Source organism: Lissotriton vulgaris, chromosome 1_1, assembly GCF_964263255.1.
Source record: "Lissotriton vulgaris chromosome 1_1, aLisVul1.2, whole genome shotgun sequence".
In the NCBI taxonomy this organism is placed as follows: Eukaryota; Metazoa; Chordata; class Amphibia; order Caudata; family Salamandridae; genus Lissotriton; species Lissotriton vulgaris.
Window position 1 is genome coordinate 776,986,684 of NC_141685.1, and position 18,490 is coordinate 777,005,173.

Below are 18,490 nucleotides of genomic sequence, written 5' to 3' on the forward strand. Positions count from 1 at the left end.
GTACAATGTTTTCGACTAACAAGTCTGGCGTTGGACCCTCCAATATGCGAATATTGTTGCACCGTGCTCTACCTTCGAATTCATCCAGCTTCCGCTCCTTCTGGGCCCTCGATGTTTTGAGGTCTCACACCTCCTGTTGCAGTAGATTCACATCATCAACAAGGCTAGCAGCTTTGACCTCAAGCGATTTCACCTTCTCACTCGCCTTATTGAGATCAGCTCTTATTAGCCCAACCTCGACGGTCACAGTGTCGATCTTATGGTCGAGGGCCTCCATTTTCTGACCCAATGTTGTCTGTACTCCAGTGATGGCCACCATAAGATCTGATAAAGTGGGAGTCTCCTTCAAAGGGGCTTCCATATCCACCGCCGCTTGCAATTTTTTGGAATCTGCTGGTGATCCTTTTGGTTGGGTGTAGCGCTCCAGAGCGTTGGATTGCACAATTCTGGACGTTCTAGAGGAACGCGGCAAGGTTTTATCCTGTTCCCATTTCGACGCCATCGAGACTCACACACGCTACCGCCAGCTCTCACCAGTTTATCATAGGCGATGCGCGTCGAATCAATCGGTCAGGCCTTCGTCGAAACCCAACACTACTCCTATAGGCCACCAACTCAGGACTCCCGCCTAAGTGACTCAAGCGGTTTGGATAGTTCTCTTCCGTGAGTCTGTAGGCTCCGAAGAGTAGGACGGGTAGGCTCAGAGTACCCCAGTGTCTGCCGCACCTCGACTCCGTTGTTCGTCACTGAGGGTCCGATCGCGGCAGAGTGACCCAGTAGGATTCATCTAGCGACTCTCACTATCTAGGGGTCACCACCGTGTCTCATACTGAGGATTCTGTATACTGGGGCCAATTTTCAAAATTGAGTCGGAGGGCATCGGGGACCTCCGGTCCTCCGCAGCCGGTGGTGTTGCATTCACATCCGGTTGGCCAAGAACCACAGGTCCTAGTCGGATCACGGGAATAGGCCCCAACGTGTAAATGTAAATGTAAATGTACAGGAATTTATATAGCGCAAATCACTGAGCGGTTTCTAAGCGCTTGCTTAGGGAACCCGTCCTGGTATTCCCCTGTGAGATAACCCCGGCAGGGTATCCGCAAGGTGAAAGCCAGGCATCCCGCCGCGAGGGGCCGTTGTGGAGATTAAGCAAGCTATTGCCCAGAGTCGCAGAGTGTGAACCCGTGAATCGAGTAGGCACCGGAGCGAGAATTGTTGAGTCCATGGACATTTTTAGGACTCAAGACCCCGCCGAGCCGGGAATTGAACCCTGGTCCCGGGCTGACCTCTGCTTCCAGGTCTGCCTCCTCTAACCAGTGAGCCACACTTCTCCACCGTCGATATAACTTCGTCCCAGGACGATGGAGGAGATTTGTTCGAAGCTCGGCGTAGATCATTGCTATTCCAGCACCGGGGAGTGGGGTTAGGGAACAGGATAGTTCACAGGATTATGCCGGGGGCAAGGGAGATCGGCGGAGCTGACTCTCTAAGCGGCCATCTTGGTCGCTGGTTAGGCTCCTCCCCCAGTATTAGGAGACTTAAACATTTGGGTTGATGCCCATGACACTCCTTATCTTCCACTTTTTAGCTGGATCAAGCTTAATCCATATGCCACAGGCCCCTATGCACATTGTTGGACACTTCCTAGATGTAATCTTTGCCACTCTTAAACTAATTGAATGTAGTATGCCAACCCCATTGGCCAGGTCAGACCATGCCGTCATCCCATTTCACATAATTATACCAAACTTTCTGACTACCGTTTACTCTCTTCTCACCTCTTCTATTTTAAAACAACCGTTGTCCAAATTGATATTTCAAACTTGTTATACTAAGAAGGCTGCTCTTGTTCCATTACTTGCAATAAAGCAATATACTCTCCTTCAATCTTTGGCTCAACTAAGCATTTGATATACCTCCCTCATCCCACTCTTTTATGAGAACATGGCCCTCTCAGAAGCCAAATGCAGATACAAAAGACTGGAAAGTGTCTGGAGTAAAGACTAAGCCCTCGAAAACAAGAACCAGCTTAAACTAGCATTAGGTGATTATAAAAACGTGTTTATTTCTCCAAGGACATTTTCTACTGTGACAAAATTATTTTAGTTAAAAACACTTAAAAATAGCTTTTTAAAGTTGTAAGCTCTTTGTCTACCCCTAACTGCACTGCCTAAGCCATAACTAATACCCAAGCACTTTGTGGCAAGCACTCAGATTACTTTCATAATAAAATGTACCTAATTTACACTTCTTTTCCTAGTCTAACCTAAAGAAGGGACTTGGATCATCCTGAGTCAGCTTCACCTCTCACTGTTTCCACCATTTCGCTTAGACATTTTGAACCACTCTCTCTCTCTATGACACCTACAATCGTCTGACTATCGTCTCATCTGGCCCCACTCTCAATCCTAGTACCGCTCAGATTTTACAGCTGTTTCCCCCTTCATTGCACATGCCCTTCTTTTCAAGCTGTAATAAATCCATTAACACAAGGTCTGTTCCTTAGGCCTGGATCCAGGGTCATATCACCCCAGTTTTTTAGGTCTCGTCTGGCGTTAGTAGCGCGCATGCGCTGCTCTCGCCATGCAAGGGCTTCTTGTAATCCATACGGTTCCAGAAGTAAGCTTTGTGCTCTGCCCGTGCTTTCCATTGCTGCCCGTCATTTTGCATCACCAGTTATGCTAAACGGGGTGTTTGGATTGTCCACGAGGCTGGCTTCACACACTCTCCTTTAAAAGGCCGTAAGCTCTCCTTTATTTTCATTTTGAGCGTGGTCCGCTTTGGCTGCGCATGTTTTTTTTAGACACTCATGTTTTCATTTTACGTGCACACTTTGTGCTTTAAAAGCACCGCCTCCAGTACCTACTCCTTGTACGGTCCTCCTCCACACTGCCACTCATACTTTTCCTAACACACGCCTGCCTTTCTTTCTTCATAGTATCAATTGAGCTGTTAGTTTTTCCACAAATGACTTTCACCAGCATCAAGAATCTCAATTTAATTTACCCACTCTTTTCGGTGCCTGTTCTATCTCTGACGCGGCTTAACTGGCAGAGCGATAGAAGCTTGCACATCCTCTTTCCTCGTTCTGCACCAGTGTCTCGTTGCAACCGCCATTCGTCCGTTTATAACAGCCACTCTCCTGAATATCTCATTCCAACATTCACTCTCGCACCAGACACCACTTCTTCAGTATTCACTCTCAGTGGTCTCTAGTCGCCAGCCTCCAGCAGCCGGCGGCGGCGCCCCAGAGCTGTCTGACTCCAAGCCTGCTGGAGTCAATCTGGCCTTTCAGGCATGCCAACTTGTGCAAAACTTTCACCTTTGGAGAAGGGGGCGAGGCTGTGTGCCTATCACAGCCTGGGGCATATAAAATTATTCCCCCCCCCCCTCCTGGGGAGATCTCACACCTCCTATGCACGTCAGCTGCACCAAGCCTCGAAACAATGAGCTGGAGACCGGCTCTCTGAGTTTGCAGCTCATGATGTGCACACCCTGTGATCCTGGCAAATCATTTAATCTCTCCGCGCCTAAAAAACAGGAATGTGTCCTTGTGCAGTGTAACTGGTGCTCATTTAAACCACAACAGACCTTCAGGTCGAGTTCCCGCTACGCTAAAAAAAACTGTAACAAAAACAAAACAAGCATTACAAAATCAATAGGTCTCGCCTTGCATTAAGTTAAAGCCATTTGCTTTGCTATACAATACCATTAGCATAGCAAATGGCTTAAACTTAATCAAAGGCGAGACCTATGGCATTTTCAAAACTTGCCTTTTTAAACCACAGCTGATACCCCTACTACTGGAGAAAGCTGTTAACAAATAGCTCTCTGCTTTTCTTTCAATCTAAACATTTACTGGGACTCATCTTAATCTGGGTTTCAACCTTCTCATAGTACTAACACAGCCTCAGTCTTGTATTTAATGATCTCGAAATGACTCTTCATCAGCCTTGGTCCTATTATATATCTCCTCCACATGCGACAGTGTTGCTCTCTTTCAGTTGTTCGATCATCTTTTTGCCGCTGACATTCAAGGTTCAGCGTATGCTTAATTTAATTGATTATCTAGCAAATATCAAGCTGTCTATTTGGCATTTTTCTGTGTAGCTCAGGGTTAATCGCCGATCCCCCTCTCTTCAGCTTGTATGTCTGACCTCTTTCTCAACTTATCCGCTCCGTTGGATTATAGTTTAAGAAAAATGATGATAATATGCACATCCTAGCCTCCTTAGACGCGGAGATCATTTAAAAGGTTCAAACCTCGGTCAAGTGGGAGATTGGATAAGCATTAACTCACTTAAGTTGAATGCCAACAAAACATAGAGGCTCATAATCTCCTGCAGTAGTTCTCCTATATCACTCCCTTCTGATCCCAGGCCTCCTGAATTCATATCTGCCCCCCTCCCACCTTGGTTTGCAATGAAAAATGTTCTAGCTATCGTAAAGAAAAGTTTCAATTCTATTTAGGACGCGGAGGAGAGGATTAGGCTGTTCGTTCTTACTTTATTTTACTCCAGCAGCCATTAACAAACACAACAAACTCCATTTCCCATGAGCTCATGGAAAGAATGGAGATAGAAAAAAGTCCAACACATTGTCAAATCCTGGGCCAGGATGGCCTGTGACCTTCCCCTGAGGACGCTCTACCCTCCTCTTTCTTCGTGCGACTGCAGCTTGCCAGTCTTTGAGTTATTCCTGTTTATTGGCCTCCGAACCTAGGTCAAACAAGGAAACGGGATTGAAATTCCGTAATATGGAACAACTTGAACATATTTCAATTACCATGATTCCACAACAAGCATAGAACAAGAAACCATTAATGCTCTAGCAATCGTCAGGGAGAATGGAAAAGAGTTACTCACCACACGTAAGAGGAAGTTCTGGGAGGATTTCACAATCAGGAGGGCTAATCCTTGCTTCCACGTCCTTAATAGAATTGAAACTTTACTTAACGGTAGCTGGGACATTTTACACTCTATGTCAGGACCGGAGGCTACGGATTAGACTAGTTTAAAGCTTATCTACCAGAGATGCCAGTGAGGACACTGGTTTAAAGTAAAGCCTCTTGAAGGTGGAGTCTGAGGACCAGTCAGCGGCATTAAGGATATCTTCCAACCGCGCCCCCAAAGAAAAAGCCTTCAATGCCATTGCACCCCGGACCGAATGAGCTCCTGAGAGAAACAATATATATCCCTACCTCCTGCATAACCCAGCAAACCCATCTGGCAATCGTAGGGGAGGAGTCCGACCCATGTGGTTTAGTAAGGGCTATAAACAATTGTTTGACGTCGTGTGGGCGTATTCCGACTGTTGCCACTTCATAGGATTTCAATGCTCTGACCACACATAACTTTGGGACACCCGGGAAAGCGGATTAAGACACTGACCTTGAATTACATTTTCTCCTTCTGGCAATGTGAAAAGTACCTCTCTCCGGAGTGATTACTCGACCCGTAAGGTCTAAGGTTAGTACATCAGAAACTCGGCAGCAAGATATTAGACATAAAAGGGTCGTAAATTTTGCTAACATCTGTTTTCTAGAAAAATACTTATTAGATGGCCAAGACCTAAACAGGTTCAAAACTTTATTGACATCCCAAAGGTTAGAGTACTGAGGTTCTGGTGCCCTAGATAGCCTGATGCCTCTCAATAAGTTTGCACACTAGCGGGTGCTCCCCAACAGGGTGACCATCCACCAGCATATGGCCCGCTGATATAGCAGATCGGAAGGTATTGACTGAAGTGTAGGCCAAGCCCTCTTTGGCCAGAGAAGCTAAAATATTTAGAACATAGACAACGTCCACCCCCATTGGATCAACTTGTTATTGAAGACACCAACTCCCCCATCTGGACCAAGCAGAGCGGTACCTTTTTGTTAGTGCTCCCTGCCCAGGATTTTGCGAGTAACTAGGCAGCGTTGTCCGAAAGGACTGGCACCTCCCTTTGGATCTGTGAGGAGATCCCGAAACTGGGGTAGGCGGATTGGAAAATCCCAAGAAAGTTCCAAGCTTGTAACCTCCATATTGGGGTGATCATTACCAGACCTGCTAGTTGTCTTCTCATCTGGGCTGACACCTTCATGATCATCGTAAAGGGCGGAAAGGCGTAGCCCTGCTCCGTACTCCAGTCGTGCAGGAGTGCATCCGTTGCTAAGGCTTCCGGATCCGGGCGCCAGCTGCAATACCTCTGCAGTTGGGAGTCCAGCGAGAGGCAAAGAGGTCTATCGAGAAGGGGCCCCAGAGGGATTGGGGTTCGTGAAATACTCCTGGATGTAGACGCCATAGGCTGGTGTCCTTCCAATGGCTGGAGCACCAATCCGCAACCTGATTGGATGTCCCGGAAAGGTGCTCCACGGAAAGGGAAATCGGATTGGATAGACAGTACATCCAGAGGTCCAGTGCTAGACCTGATAATACCTTGGATCTTGTCCCTCCTAAATGGTTGATGTAGCGTATCGCTGCCATTATCCATTTTGAGAAGGACACAATATTGGACCTTGTCTTTGGTCCAGCATTTTACCGCAAAGGAGCCCGCCATCAGCTCTAAGCAGTTGATATGAAGGCCTTGCTCTGTGGAGGACCATTTTCCTCCGGTAGAAATATCCCCGCAACGGGTTCCCCAACCTAAACCACTTGGTTCGGACTCAATCACTAGGTTGGGTTGCGACCCGAAGATCGCCTGGCTGTTCCACGCCTCCATGTGCAAAATCCACCACCGAAGTTCCGATTTGGCCTCTTCCGAGAGGGGGGTGAACTGAGAGTAAGGCCCCAGTGAAGATGTGATGCTTAAAGCCGCTGAAGGGCCTGTAATGCAAGGGGCCTGGAAATACGGCCTGAATGGATGATGACAAGAGGCCCACCACCCTCGCGAGTTGGCAGAGAGATATTGGTGGCTTGGCTAGAGTGGGTCGCAGCTCATGCCTGATCTTTGCTAACTTGCGGGAAGGAAGGCGTAGGTAGCTTAACCGGGTCTACTAGGAAACCTAAGAATTGCATCTTATAAGAAGGTATGAGGTCTGATTTGGAATAGTTGATCAGAAACCCCAGGGACACTAAGAGATTGACAGTCAGTTGAGATGGGCCAACAGTCGTCGGGGCACTGATTCATTAACAGGATGTCGCCCATATAAACAATCATCCTTATCCCATCCGATTTGAGGTGCTCCACCACCGGCTTCATTAGCTTGCTGACAGAGCGAAAGGAAGGGATGTAAATTCGAACGTCGGCAAGTTCCACTGAAACTGAAGAAAACGCCTGTGAGGGGGAAAAATCTGGATCGTGAGGTACGCATCCTTGAGGTCCAGGCGGACCATCCAATCCTCGTTCTGGAGGAGATCCCTGAGGAAGTGGATACCCCCATCTTGAAGTGGTGATAGCTTGGCCACCAGTTGAACTCCTTGAGATTTACTACAGGCTGATAGCCCCCATCCCGTTTCTCCACTAAGAAGATGTTGCTGAGGAAACCCCGGGGTGAGGGGTCAAGATGACCACTGCCCTCTTCCTCCAAAATATCATAGATCTCCTTGCCTATCATATCTCACAGCACCCTTTAAAAGTAGATCTGCCTTGGGGGATCAAGTTGGGTAGGTTACTCGATATGCTCTATCTGAAAGCCTTGCACTGTCTGTAACACCCAGGCGTCTGAGTTTAAAGAAGCCCAATTGTGGTAGAAGCCCTGCAGCCTGCCCCCTCTTTCTACATCCACTGAACTCTGAACGCTCACCTTGTTGGTTATTGTAGCCACTGTTTCCTCTTTCTCTACCTGGTCTCTTGCGTTGCTGTGGCCTAGTAGGGTAGAAATTCCCACTTGCCGACTTGAAAGAGGTTTGATTGTAAGGACAGCTGATCGATCGTCCCCTGCCATGACCGGCTGCCCCAAAAACACGCATGGTGAAGATACGTTTAATAGAGGATTGGGCCTTGTCCAGGGAATGGAACGTGTTGACAAATTTGATCAATTCCCTAACAAAGGGATCTCCGAAAAGATTACCCTACGCTACAGGCCCAACCTCAAAGCTGGGCAATTCCTCCAGCTTAGGGTGAATTTTAATTAACAAGGATCTGCAGCGTTCCATGGAAATGGCTGCATTAGGATTTCCCAGGAAAAGGACTGCCCTCTGGGCCCAACTAGAAAGTGTTTTGGGAGAGATGAGCGTGCCCGAGGACTTGCCATCTTCTGCCATGTCCAAGATTTTAGCTTAAGGACTAGCCGTGTCCAGGAGTTTATCCTGGTACAAAAGGGGGTGGTGATGGACGAAGCATCTGAACCAATCAAACACTCACACCCAGTCAACAGATCTGAGTTTAATCCATCACCGTTCTTTAGCCCACTCTACCACCCCAGTTCATACATGGCCTTATGCAAATCAGTCTGACCCTGTGCCTCATGGGAACAGTCCAGCCCGAACTGCCAAGCCATGCCTTCCCTGGACCGGCAACAAGCTTCCTAGGACCAGTTTCTGGCATTACAGCCGTCTTCAGCCAGGCTTGCTTGAATCCAGTGGCAAAGTGAGCAATGGATTAACTAGTTAGTGCTGAAGATGTGTCCAGTCCAAATGGTCAAATACTGTGCCTGCACATAAAACCCATCACAGCTGACGGTACAGGTAATACTCATTACAATTTCTAGAAAGTAAAAAAATCGAAATTAATTGTATTATATGCCAAAGGGCTGTCATGTGCCAAGCAATGTCCATAAATATACGAATATGGCTAAGGCACTGCAAGCTGCTACCATCTGTATTTTAGAATTATACTAAAATACTCCTGGGTGCTGCTGATAATATGTCGCTTAATGTGTCGCCAAGTTGTTTGCCAGGGCTCTGTGCAATGTGCTAGGCTGACAGAGGTCATGAAAAATGCTCAAATAGGAAGCCAGTGCCAATCCCAGTGTCAGGAGTCTGCTCACTGTCCAGCCTCGCGGTGGCAAGGCTAGTGTTCTGGGTGCCTGAACAGTTTGCTTATCTCACAAGGTCAGGTTATCCATTAGGTTATAGATACTGCCATAATGACCAAGAATACACTGATCTAGCGGTATCAACATTGCCCCTCTTGGACGTAAAGCACACAGTTGCTATGTCAGTATCTACATTGCTGTACAGTATGTAAAGCACATTTTGCCATGCACTTTCAGTTCTACACTACCACAGTAAGATAACAGGACAAGTTCGGGGCATTGGAACACCCTGGTGTTTGCTCATTGAGCCATGTGGTACCCGGACAGTACCTCACTTAAATGCCACTAAACCAGTGGTAACTCCTACGTTGATAGAAATTACACGTGTGTGGTTTCCTCAGGCCTGAGATAGGCTCAAAGTTCTTGTCTATTAACATGAAGTCCAATGGGGATAAAGAATCTTTACTTTCTTTAACTCCCAAACCATAGAGTTTGTCAAAGTATTCAATAAGCAACTGAAAGGCATTATCAATTCCTTAGAATTCTCAAGAAAGAAGTGGCCCATAAGACAGGTGGAGAACTGTAAGTGGGCCAGACCTGCAGGCCATCACTAGTGCCACCAACCTTGTCGCCCTCAGTCACCCACCGGCCTGCAAAGCCTCTGCTTCAGGACTGTTCCCATTCTCTTAGCTAGTAAATAAGGATGTACTATAAGAAAGTCTCTTGCATTAGAATAATGATAACCTGAGGACCTGGTGATATCCTGCTCAGATTGCTTTGTACCTTTGGGCGAGGTGAGAGTGCGAATTTGGTGCAAGATGTAAGTGCAAGTGTGTCGGAGTAGGCCCTCAGAAGTATCATCGTTGCACGTGTTCCATGGTTTTATTGTTGAACACAAGTACATGTCAATTTCTGTAATAAAGGAGAGTAGACAATCAGTTATTAAGGAAGAAGAGAAAATGTAGGCCTAGTTCCAATAGCAGGTGGAATCACTTTTCTTGAATGGGTCATTGCACGAAGTAAAATATTGCTACATCTAACTAACCTTTAGGTTTTTTGCCCACTCACATTAGTAAAGCACAGGTTACGCCATTTTGCATTGTATCTTATGGTGACATTTCGACTATGTCTTAAAAGGTCAGTGCTTTCTTTACACGAGGCCATGATATATTGTAGATCTGGTTTGACTCTGAGCTCAGCAGTTGTGGTCCACAATGTTTATCTTCTTTTGTATTAAGATGTTGCCTGAATTGAATCAAGAGCAAATTCTAGCTCCGTAGATTGTTTTTCAGTGGCCGGAAGCTGATTTGACTTTCCTACCCTCATCAACACTGTGCAAGGATCTCCTGTATATCGTTCAGCTAAATAATTTGGTTTGTATCTTGGTCAATGATTACTTGGGTATATGTCAGTGTTGAGGAAACTGGTGAGCACTGGTTGTCAATTCCCAGGATCTGGTTTGATCCCTTTAGTGCAATAAGGTATAGTCCATGTGATTTACCTTTTTTTGTTGAATGGTGATTTTTGTTTGTTATTGGGAATAATGTTAATGCCATCCTCATTTCAAAACATACTTCTAGCTATATGTACATCATCTCCACATGCTGTTACATTGCTTTATAGAGGTGTGTAAAATGTATAAAATCCATGGTTCCATGTTGACAAATGAATCAATACTAGTTTTTCTTTAGGCTTCCAGTAAGCAGTAATTTATCAAAATGATCTGGGATCTTTATTATCTACTGCCTTTGAAATAATATTCCATGGAATTTGCTGACATTTTCCCTGCCACTGACTTCTGTGTAAAGTATTCCTGTTGCTATTTTTCCGACTTGACCTGTTTAAACTGTTTAGATTTCTAACCTCATGAACTGTACATTGTGAATGTGTAATGAGAAGTGCAAATCAAGACAGCTGCAAGCACTAGATCTATGAGCATATTTGTATAGAAGAGCACAGACAATATAAACCAATAACAAAATATTATATCTAATTTTAAAATAGCAGAACTGTAAGAAATAAATGCAAAAAAACAATAACAATCAGTTTAGAAAGCCTGCCAAGGTTTTAAGTTTATCTTGCAAAGTTCTCAGGCTGCATCATGTTCATGTAGGCTGCAAAGTCTGGACATGTTTCTTCGGAAATCGTGTTCAGGGCTCTTTTAGACTTGCAGTATATTCTGGATATACTTTTTGAATACGTGATTTTGGAAATAATGTATTATTTTAATATTATTATGCAGATTCGAGGAACTGGATTCATAGCAGATTCTCATAATGGGGAGAAGTTACTTTGTGGAAGAGGGGGTCGAACTCTACCTTTCAAGGCTTATCGTTAAAGAGAAGGACTATGTCACTGGGCTCTTAATAGGACAAGTAAGTGTACCTTATTATGTTTTTACATGTTGTACTCTGTCAGACAATTCTCCATTTGATTTGTTAAGCTTATTAATAATAATAATTTGAGTTCTGCCATAACAACTCTGTTCTTTAAAGACAGATTTCGTTTGTTTGGAGTGCTGTGAGTTTTCTTCTCTTATTTATGTTATTTTAAGCTTTTTCTGTATACTGTAGATGTCCTTTGTCCGCTATTTCAGAGCATTAATGTCATCCACCCATTATTAATACCCTGCAAGTGAATTAGTTGCCTTTTGCGAGTCAAAATGTTCGGCTCCTAAAAAGTGGCAGACAAGTGATCGGTCTAGATCGAAGGTTCCTAAAATAACTGTGGCTCAATTGGTGAGACTAATTCTCACATTGAGGGAGCAGGAACGAAATGTGGATTGGAGACCTGTGTACATGGAGCAGAAACTCAATCCATATACATTACTTTGGCAAACCTCCAAAATGGTTGAGCTCTCCTTCCCTGCGACAGTTAATAAAGAACAATCATGTGGACGTTCAACGTAATTGGGCTTCACCATTGTTCAGCATGGTTTCCCCTAAATTGGGAGTATTTGAGGCATGTACCTTTTTTCTACGTTTTCTAGAAATGCCTGGACTTCATCACTTCCACACCATAACCCCTTATCACAATGGTAGGCTCTCACTGAAAGGTCAAGAAATAGAGAGGTAACTTTGTCATCATCCAAGATGTCAAGGACACCATTCGCCTCCAGATGAAGGTTAGTCCCAGTATTTCACATGAACTAAACCAAGAAAGATATTTACATAAAATCTCATGATTCTCAGTACTATTCTGTTTCAAAGTGGATTATTAGTAGTGGTAAATATGCCCCTTCCACTGGCAATAAGGCCACTAACAGAGTCTAGGGCTCAGAATAGGTCTCAGAAAATTATTCAAATGCTCAACCCTTGGTAGCTTGCCTGTGAGCAGCCATTCTTAACTTTAGAGACAGGTATGTAAAGCATTCAAGAACACCAATTCAGTAAATAATTAAGACACAACACACAATAAAAATCCAACTCCAATTTATAGAAACAGGAGATATTTTCAACTTTAAAATGGCATTAAAAAGGAAAAAATACAATGTAGGGAACCATAAATATGAATGTTTTAAAGATTTAGCACTATATAGCACATAGAAACCTATAGCGCTTAATTGGACATCTGGACACATTAGACTGGGACATAGTCAACGTTTCAGGCTGACCCCGAATGAGCCCTGCACAGCTACCTCTCGCAGTAGGCCTCTTCAAAGTTTCTACCTTCTTGGAAACTTTTCTGGAGCTTTTGTTGTTGGGGTACTCAAAACTCTCCACCAGTCTGGATTCAGTGAGGGTTCGCTGGCTTGCCTTTCAACAAGCTCACTGTCGAAACCGTGGAAGTTAGACCTCTTGAGTCTTCCAGAGGGATGAACCAGGGATCGAGGCTTGCTTGCGGTTGAAGGTGGGCAGCTTGACTCTCATCCCAGTCAAGTCTGTTACCTCCGGACATTTTTACAGAGCTTTTTTCCCAGGGGTCCCTCAATGCTCTTCACCAGGCATGATTCGGTGAGGGTTTGCTGGCTTGGGTTTCGACCAGCTCCTGGTCAAACTCTTGGCGTTTGATCTCCGGAGCTTTTCAGCAGGACGAATCTGGAGGGCAGGCCGGCTCCTGATTGAGGGTTGCTGGCGTGGCTGGTCAGGTAGCGTCAGTCTACTTATGGAGTTTTTTCCAAAGTTGCTCTGAACTCCTCCAAACACCTGGAACTTCATCCTGATACTCCTCAGAGGGTCCAAAAGTGTCCAAAACGTACTCCATGGGTCTAAAAGCTCCAAGATGGCCCTTGAAAGTTTGGGACTTCAACTCCCGTAATCCACTTGGACAATACCCTTCCAAATCCTATGGAGTCACTCCAGGGTGGGGATTCTTGGTGGTGATGAGTCACCTGAGCTCTGTTAACCTGTAGATTGCAGGGAGTCCACTATTTAGTCCTTTTGAAGCAAGTTAAGTCCACATGGCTGTAGTTCCAGATTGTGCAGCAGGCGCAGTCAGTCAGAGTGCAAAGCCTGGTTGGTGCAAATCAAACTTGAACTGTGGACCCTTCTACTTCTTTTTTCAAGCAGCAGATCTTCTCGTATCCAGTTTAAAGCCCCGGTCCTGTCTTTCAGGGCTCTGAATGGCAAGGGACCAGGGTATCTCAGACGGAGGCTGAAGCTAGTCCACTCATCACAAGCTCTCAGATCCAACCACCTCCGCCTCTTGCTCCCCCCCGCTTCCATCATTCAAGAAAAGGGGGTAGAGCCTTTGCGGTGGTCACTGCAAAGCTTTGGAACTCCCTTCTATTAAGTCTTCAACTGATCGAATCGGAATCACTGTTCAGGCGCAGCTTGAAGACATGGCTGTTTTCCAGTCACTAGTTCACCTATGGTCTCTTCCACATGTTTTCCACAGCGCCGGGACACCCCCGTCGGGGGTAGCTGCGTGCTTAAGAAATTTCAATAATAATAGTAATCTGAAAGAGTCTGCCCCTCTCAGATACTTACTCCGTGTTCTCTGGCGTCTCTTTGCTGCCTCGTCCCTTTCCCATTTTTTCTCAGCTAACTACAGTTTACTCTGCTCCAAAGCTATCAAAGCTAGTTGGGCCTAAAGCTGTCTCTCTGCAAGGATCAGTGGTGATTCCTGAGTACGGGACCCTGCATTCCACCCACCATCTGGAATTATGTGGCTACCACCCGAATCAATGGCAGAGGCACCATCCCCACACTCCTCCTGGGTGAGGTTGCAAGTAACAACCCCCTATCCCTCCTTGAATCTCCTGAGCTACCCCAGCCTAGGCCCTACGGGACATAAGCAACTGTGCCTTCCTAATCTTGTTGGAAGCAGGCAGCCCTCTAAGCCTGCACTGCACTTTAGGATCAGCCATCCTGAGCTTAGACAGTTTAGCTAGGTCTAGCTCCATGGATTCCTAGTTTTTTGGCCCCAGCACTAACAGCAAAGACTTAGAACAATTTTGGAAAAATCAAAACAAGGGATTGAAAACTAATTAGTTCACATTTCAAAAATCAAACTTAAAAGTTTTGTTCTAAGACAATTTAAAGGATTTTTTAAATCTTAATTCACTTTCCTGCAAGGAGTACTTTTTCACCAGAATCCTAATCCACACCGCTGAACACAAAATGTTGATAAGTGGATTATTAGTAGTGGTAAATGTGCATCTACCACTGGTAATAAGGCCACTAACACAGTCTAAGGCTCTGAATAGGTCTCAGAAAATGAATCCCATGCTCAACCCCTGGTAGCTTGGCTGCAAGCTGCAGGCATAGCTTCAGAGACAGGGCTGTACAGCATTTAAAAACACAAATTCAGTAAATAATTAAGACACAACACATGATAAAAATCCAACACAAATGTATACAAAAAGGAAATATTTGTCTCTTTAAAATGACACTAAAACAAAAAAAATCCAATGTAGGGAACCGGAGATATGAATTTTTAAAGAGTTAGCACTATATTGCACATGGAAACCTATAGCACCTCTTGGTACATCTGGTTGCGCTAGACCAGGATAGTCATAGTTTCAGGCCAACCACGATGGAGCCCTGCGCGGCTACCCCTCTCGGTAGGCCTTGGTCAAAGTGTTTACCTTCTGACGTAGAAACCTTTGTGGGGCTTTTCCTTCCGGGGTCCCTTGAAGCTCTCCACCAGCCTGAATTTGGTGAGGGTTTGTCGGCTGGCCTAGCGACAAGCTCCCGGTCAAAACTATTGAAGTTAGACCTCCGGAGCTTTCCAGCAGGACGAACCAGGGATCCAGGCCAGCTTGCGGTTGAAGGTAGGCAGCATGAATCTCGCGGTTGGTCCCAGTCAATTCTTTTACCTTCGCACTTAGAAACTTTTACGGAGCTTTTTCTTCCGGGTTTCCTCGATGCTTTTCACCAGGCTGGATTCCGTGAGGGTTTGTCATCTTGGGTTTTGGCTAGCTCCTGGTCAAACTCTGGAGTCGGACCTCTGGAGCTTTTGAGCGAGACCATCCTGGAGGGCAGGCTCGCAGTTGAGGGTCCCCGGCTTGGCTGGCCAAGTCGAGCTGGTCCACTTATGGAGCTTTTTTTCAAAGTTACTCCAAACTTCTGGACCTTCTTCCTAAAGTTCCTCTGAGAGTCCTAAAGTGTCCAAAACTTACTCCAAGGGTCCAGAAGCTCCAAAATGGCCCTTGAAAGTTTGGAACTTCGATTCCCACAATTCACTCGGACAAAACGCTTACAAATCCACTGGAGTCACTCCCTGCTGGAGAATGTTAGTGGTGATAATCCAGATGAGCTCTATTAACCTGTAGCTTGCAGGCAGTCCCCTCTTTGGTCATTTTGAAGCAAGTTATGTCCACAGACCTCTAGTTCCGGATTGCGCAGCAAGCACAGTCAGTCAGAGTGCAGGTCCTGGTTGGTGCAAATCAAACTTCCAGCATGGCCCCTTCTTTTTCTTCTTCTTTAAAGCAGTAGATCTGAAAGGCTCTGCCCCTCTCAGATACATATTCTGTGTTCTCTGGGGTCAATTAAGGGGGCACACCTGTCCAATGAGGTGCAGGGCAACACCCCAGTGCATTGCCATTTCCTCCAATGTGTGGCACAGTGGTCTTCCAGAAAGCACCATTCTTCCAAAATTCATTATGGCTGACGACTCAGCAGAGAGGCAAGAGCTAGCTAAACTAACCTCCAGGGAGAATTATATCCATAGTCTCCTTACCCTTGGCATCTGCACATTTGTTCCTAAAGCCTGCCTGTAGTACCCCGCCACCCGCACCTGAGAATTTCAGCGCGGCGGCCACTAGCTGGATGAATGGAGCAGAAGTCCGCGCACCAGTCTTTCGGACACGCGTCACAGAAAAGACGGAAGCTACCAATAGAGCAGCTTCTTCCTCTTTGTAAAGAGAGGCAAGTAAAGGGGAGAGTGAGAACCACAGCAATGAGGAGGAGGAGAACCGGGAAGCAATGGCAGGCATGGAGTGGAGTGGAGCGGATTCCAGCAGGGGGATAGGAAAGCTGACGACAAATCCCATTGAAGAGCAAGACCACGCTTCCAACTCCAATGGTTTCCATGAGAAGGAGAATACTGGCACCCAGTCAGCGACGACCCAGGAGGGCCATGGATGCAGGCAGGTGCCTTTCATGAACTTCTTTTCCTTTAAAAGGTGGTGGGCAGGAGACTGTGAAAGAAAGTACCAGAGATGATTTTGAGTCAAGGGTATGGTGGAGGCACAAACGGTGAGGGAAAAGGACTTAGCTCACGTACAACCTACTTATGGCATCCCCTTTTTGATTTGTTCTGAGGGCGGCAACAAGTCTTCTCTTCCTGGGAGCCGACACAGACCAAGGGACGGCGAAAGAGAGAAGAGAATGATGAGCCAGAAGGAGAAACCATATAGGAAATGCAGGTGGCCCGAGAGGGGCAGTTATTATTTTCACTTGTAACCCTACTGGGCCTGCCAATAAAAAAAATAAAAGGACAATTTCTGTCTTCACTAACTACGCATCTTACTCCTTTTATATTCCCTGAAAGAAAGGGATCTACACTGCCACCTGGCTGGGTTCAGAGGGGATGGGCGTAAATGGAGCTGGCTTATTCTACCCTCCTTTGAAGATCATTGTTTGCAACCCCTCCCCCTTGCCCTGGCATTCCTGTGCAGCAGAACCCTCTCCTCTCAGGATGGCTCTTCACCCCAGGTGCCACTTATTACTTCTTAGCCTGGCTAATCCACTTTACTCTGACTAATCAGGGCAGACCACTAGACCTGGATTTTGGCTTACAGACATGAAAGACTTATAACTTCTTTGCTTTATACTTTAGGATAAATTCAACAACAGCATGTTATTGGATTTATCAATTCCATTCTCCTAAGTCCTCAAATGATATTTTTCTGCAAAGTCGAGCATTAGTTATTAATTATTAACTTACTGCCATGTTAACCTATGTGGCTGGGATCTGCAATGTGGAACATGAGCTGTGCCATTTCCGAAAAGCCAAGAAAACAGCATTTAAGGATCGACTCGACAACAACGCCCACAACAGCAAGGAACTTTTCAACATCGTCAAGGAATTTTCCAACCCCTCGGCCAACTCCAACGACATCACCCCCTCTCAAACCCTCTGCGACTCCCTAGCCTCTTTTTTCCACAACAAGATTGCTGACATCCACAACAGCTTTGACAACCAACCCGGAAGCCAACCCACCCTACCATCAGCTGACTATCTTCCCCCCGTTAACACCCTTAACGCCTGGAACCCAATCTCCACTGAGGACACCATCCGCCTGATGAATTCCATCCACTCTGGATCCCCCACAGACCCATGCCCTCACCACATCTTCAACAAAGCCGACTCCGTCATAGCTCCGCACCTCCGAGACGTCATCAACTGCTCCTTCAACTCCGCTACCTTCCCAGAAGACTGGAAACACGCGGAACTCACAGCCCTTCTGAAAAAACCAACAGCAGACCCCACCGAACTCAAAAACTACCGCCCCATCTCGCTTCTTCCATTCCCGGCCAAAGTCATCGAGAAAGCTGTCAACAACCAGCTCGCCGCCTTCCTCGAAGCCAACAAATCACTCGACCCCTCACAATCTGGCTTCCGAGCCAAACACAGCACTGAGACCGCCCTCATCGCAGCAACAGACGACATTCGAACTCTACTGGACAATGGAGACACAGTCGCCCTCATCCTCCTCGACCTCTCTGCAGCCTTCGACACAGTATGCCACAGCACCCTTTTACAACGCCTCAGAAACATCGGAATCCAAGGAAAGGCACTGGAATGGATCACCTCGTTCCTCACCGGAAGAACCCAGAGAGTCCGCCTCCCACCATTCAAGTCCGAGGCCTCTGAAATCATCTGCGGCGTACCACAAGGATCCTCACTCAGCCCCACCCTCTTCAACGTATACATGAGCCCCCTCGCGGCCATCGCACGCCAACACAACCTCAACATCATCTCTTACGCGGATGACACTCAACTGATCCTATCTCTCACCAAGGACCCCAGCACCGCCAAAACTAACCTACACAAAGGAATGAAAGAAGTCGCCGAATGGATGAAACAAAGCCGTCTGAAACTGAACTCAGACAAAACAGAAGTCCTCATCTTAGGTAAATCCCCTTCTGCATGGGACGACTCCTGGTGGCCGGATGCCCTCGGAAATGCACCCATCCCGACAGA

At 46.2% G+C, this 18,490-nt stretch overlaps 1 protein-coding gene across 2 annotated transcripts in view; it reads left to right on the plus strand.

Annotated features, from left to right (window-relative positions):
• ODR4 (odr-4 GPCR localization factor homolog) overlaps positions 1-18,490 on the plus strand; it is a 238,097-nt gene that overhangs the window by 28,845 nt on the left and 190,762 nt on the right. For both annotated transcript variants that reach the window (XM_086956110.1, XM_086956106.1), the window contains exon 2: positions 11,142-11,274. In XM_086956110.1, the coding sequence (XP_086812236.1) occupies positions 11,176-11,274 (99 nt within the window). In that variant the 5' untranslated portion in view covers positions 11,142-11,175. The remainder of the gene's footprint in view (positions 1-11,141; positions 11,275-18,490) is intronic.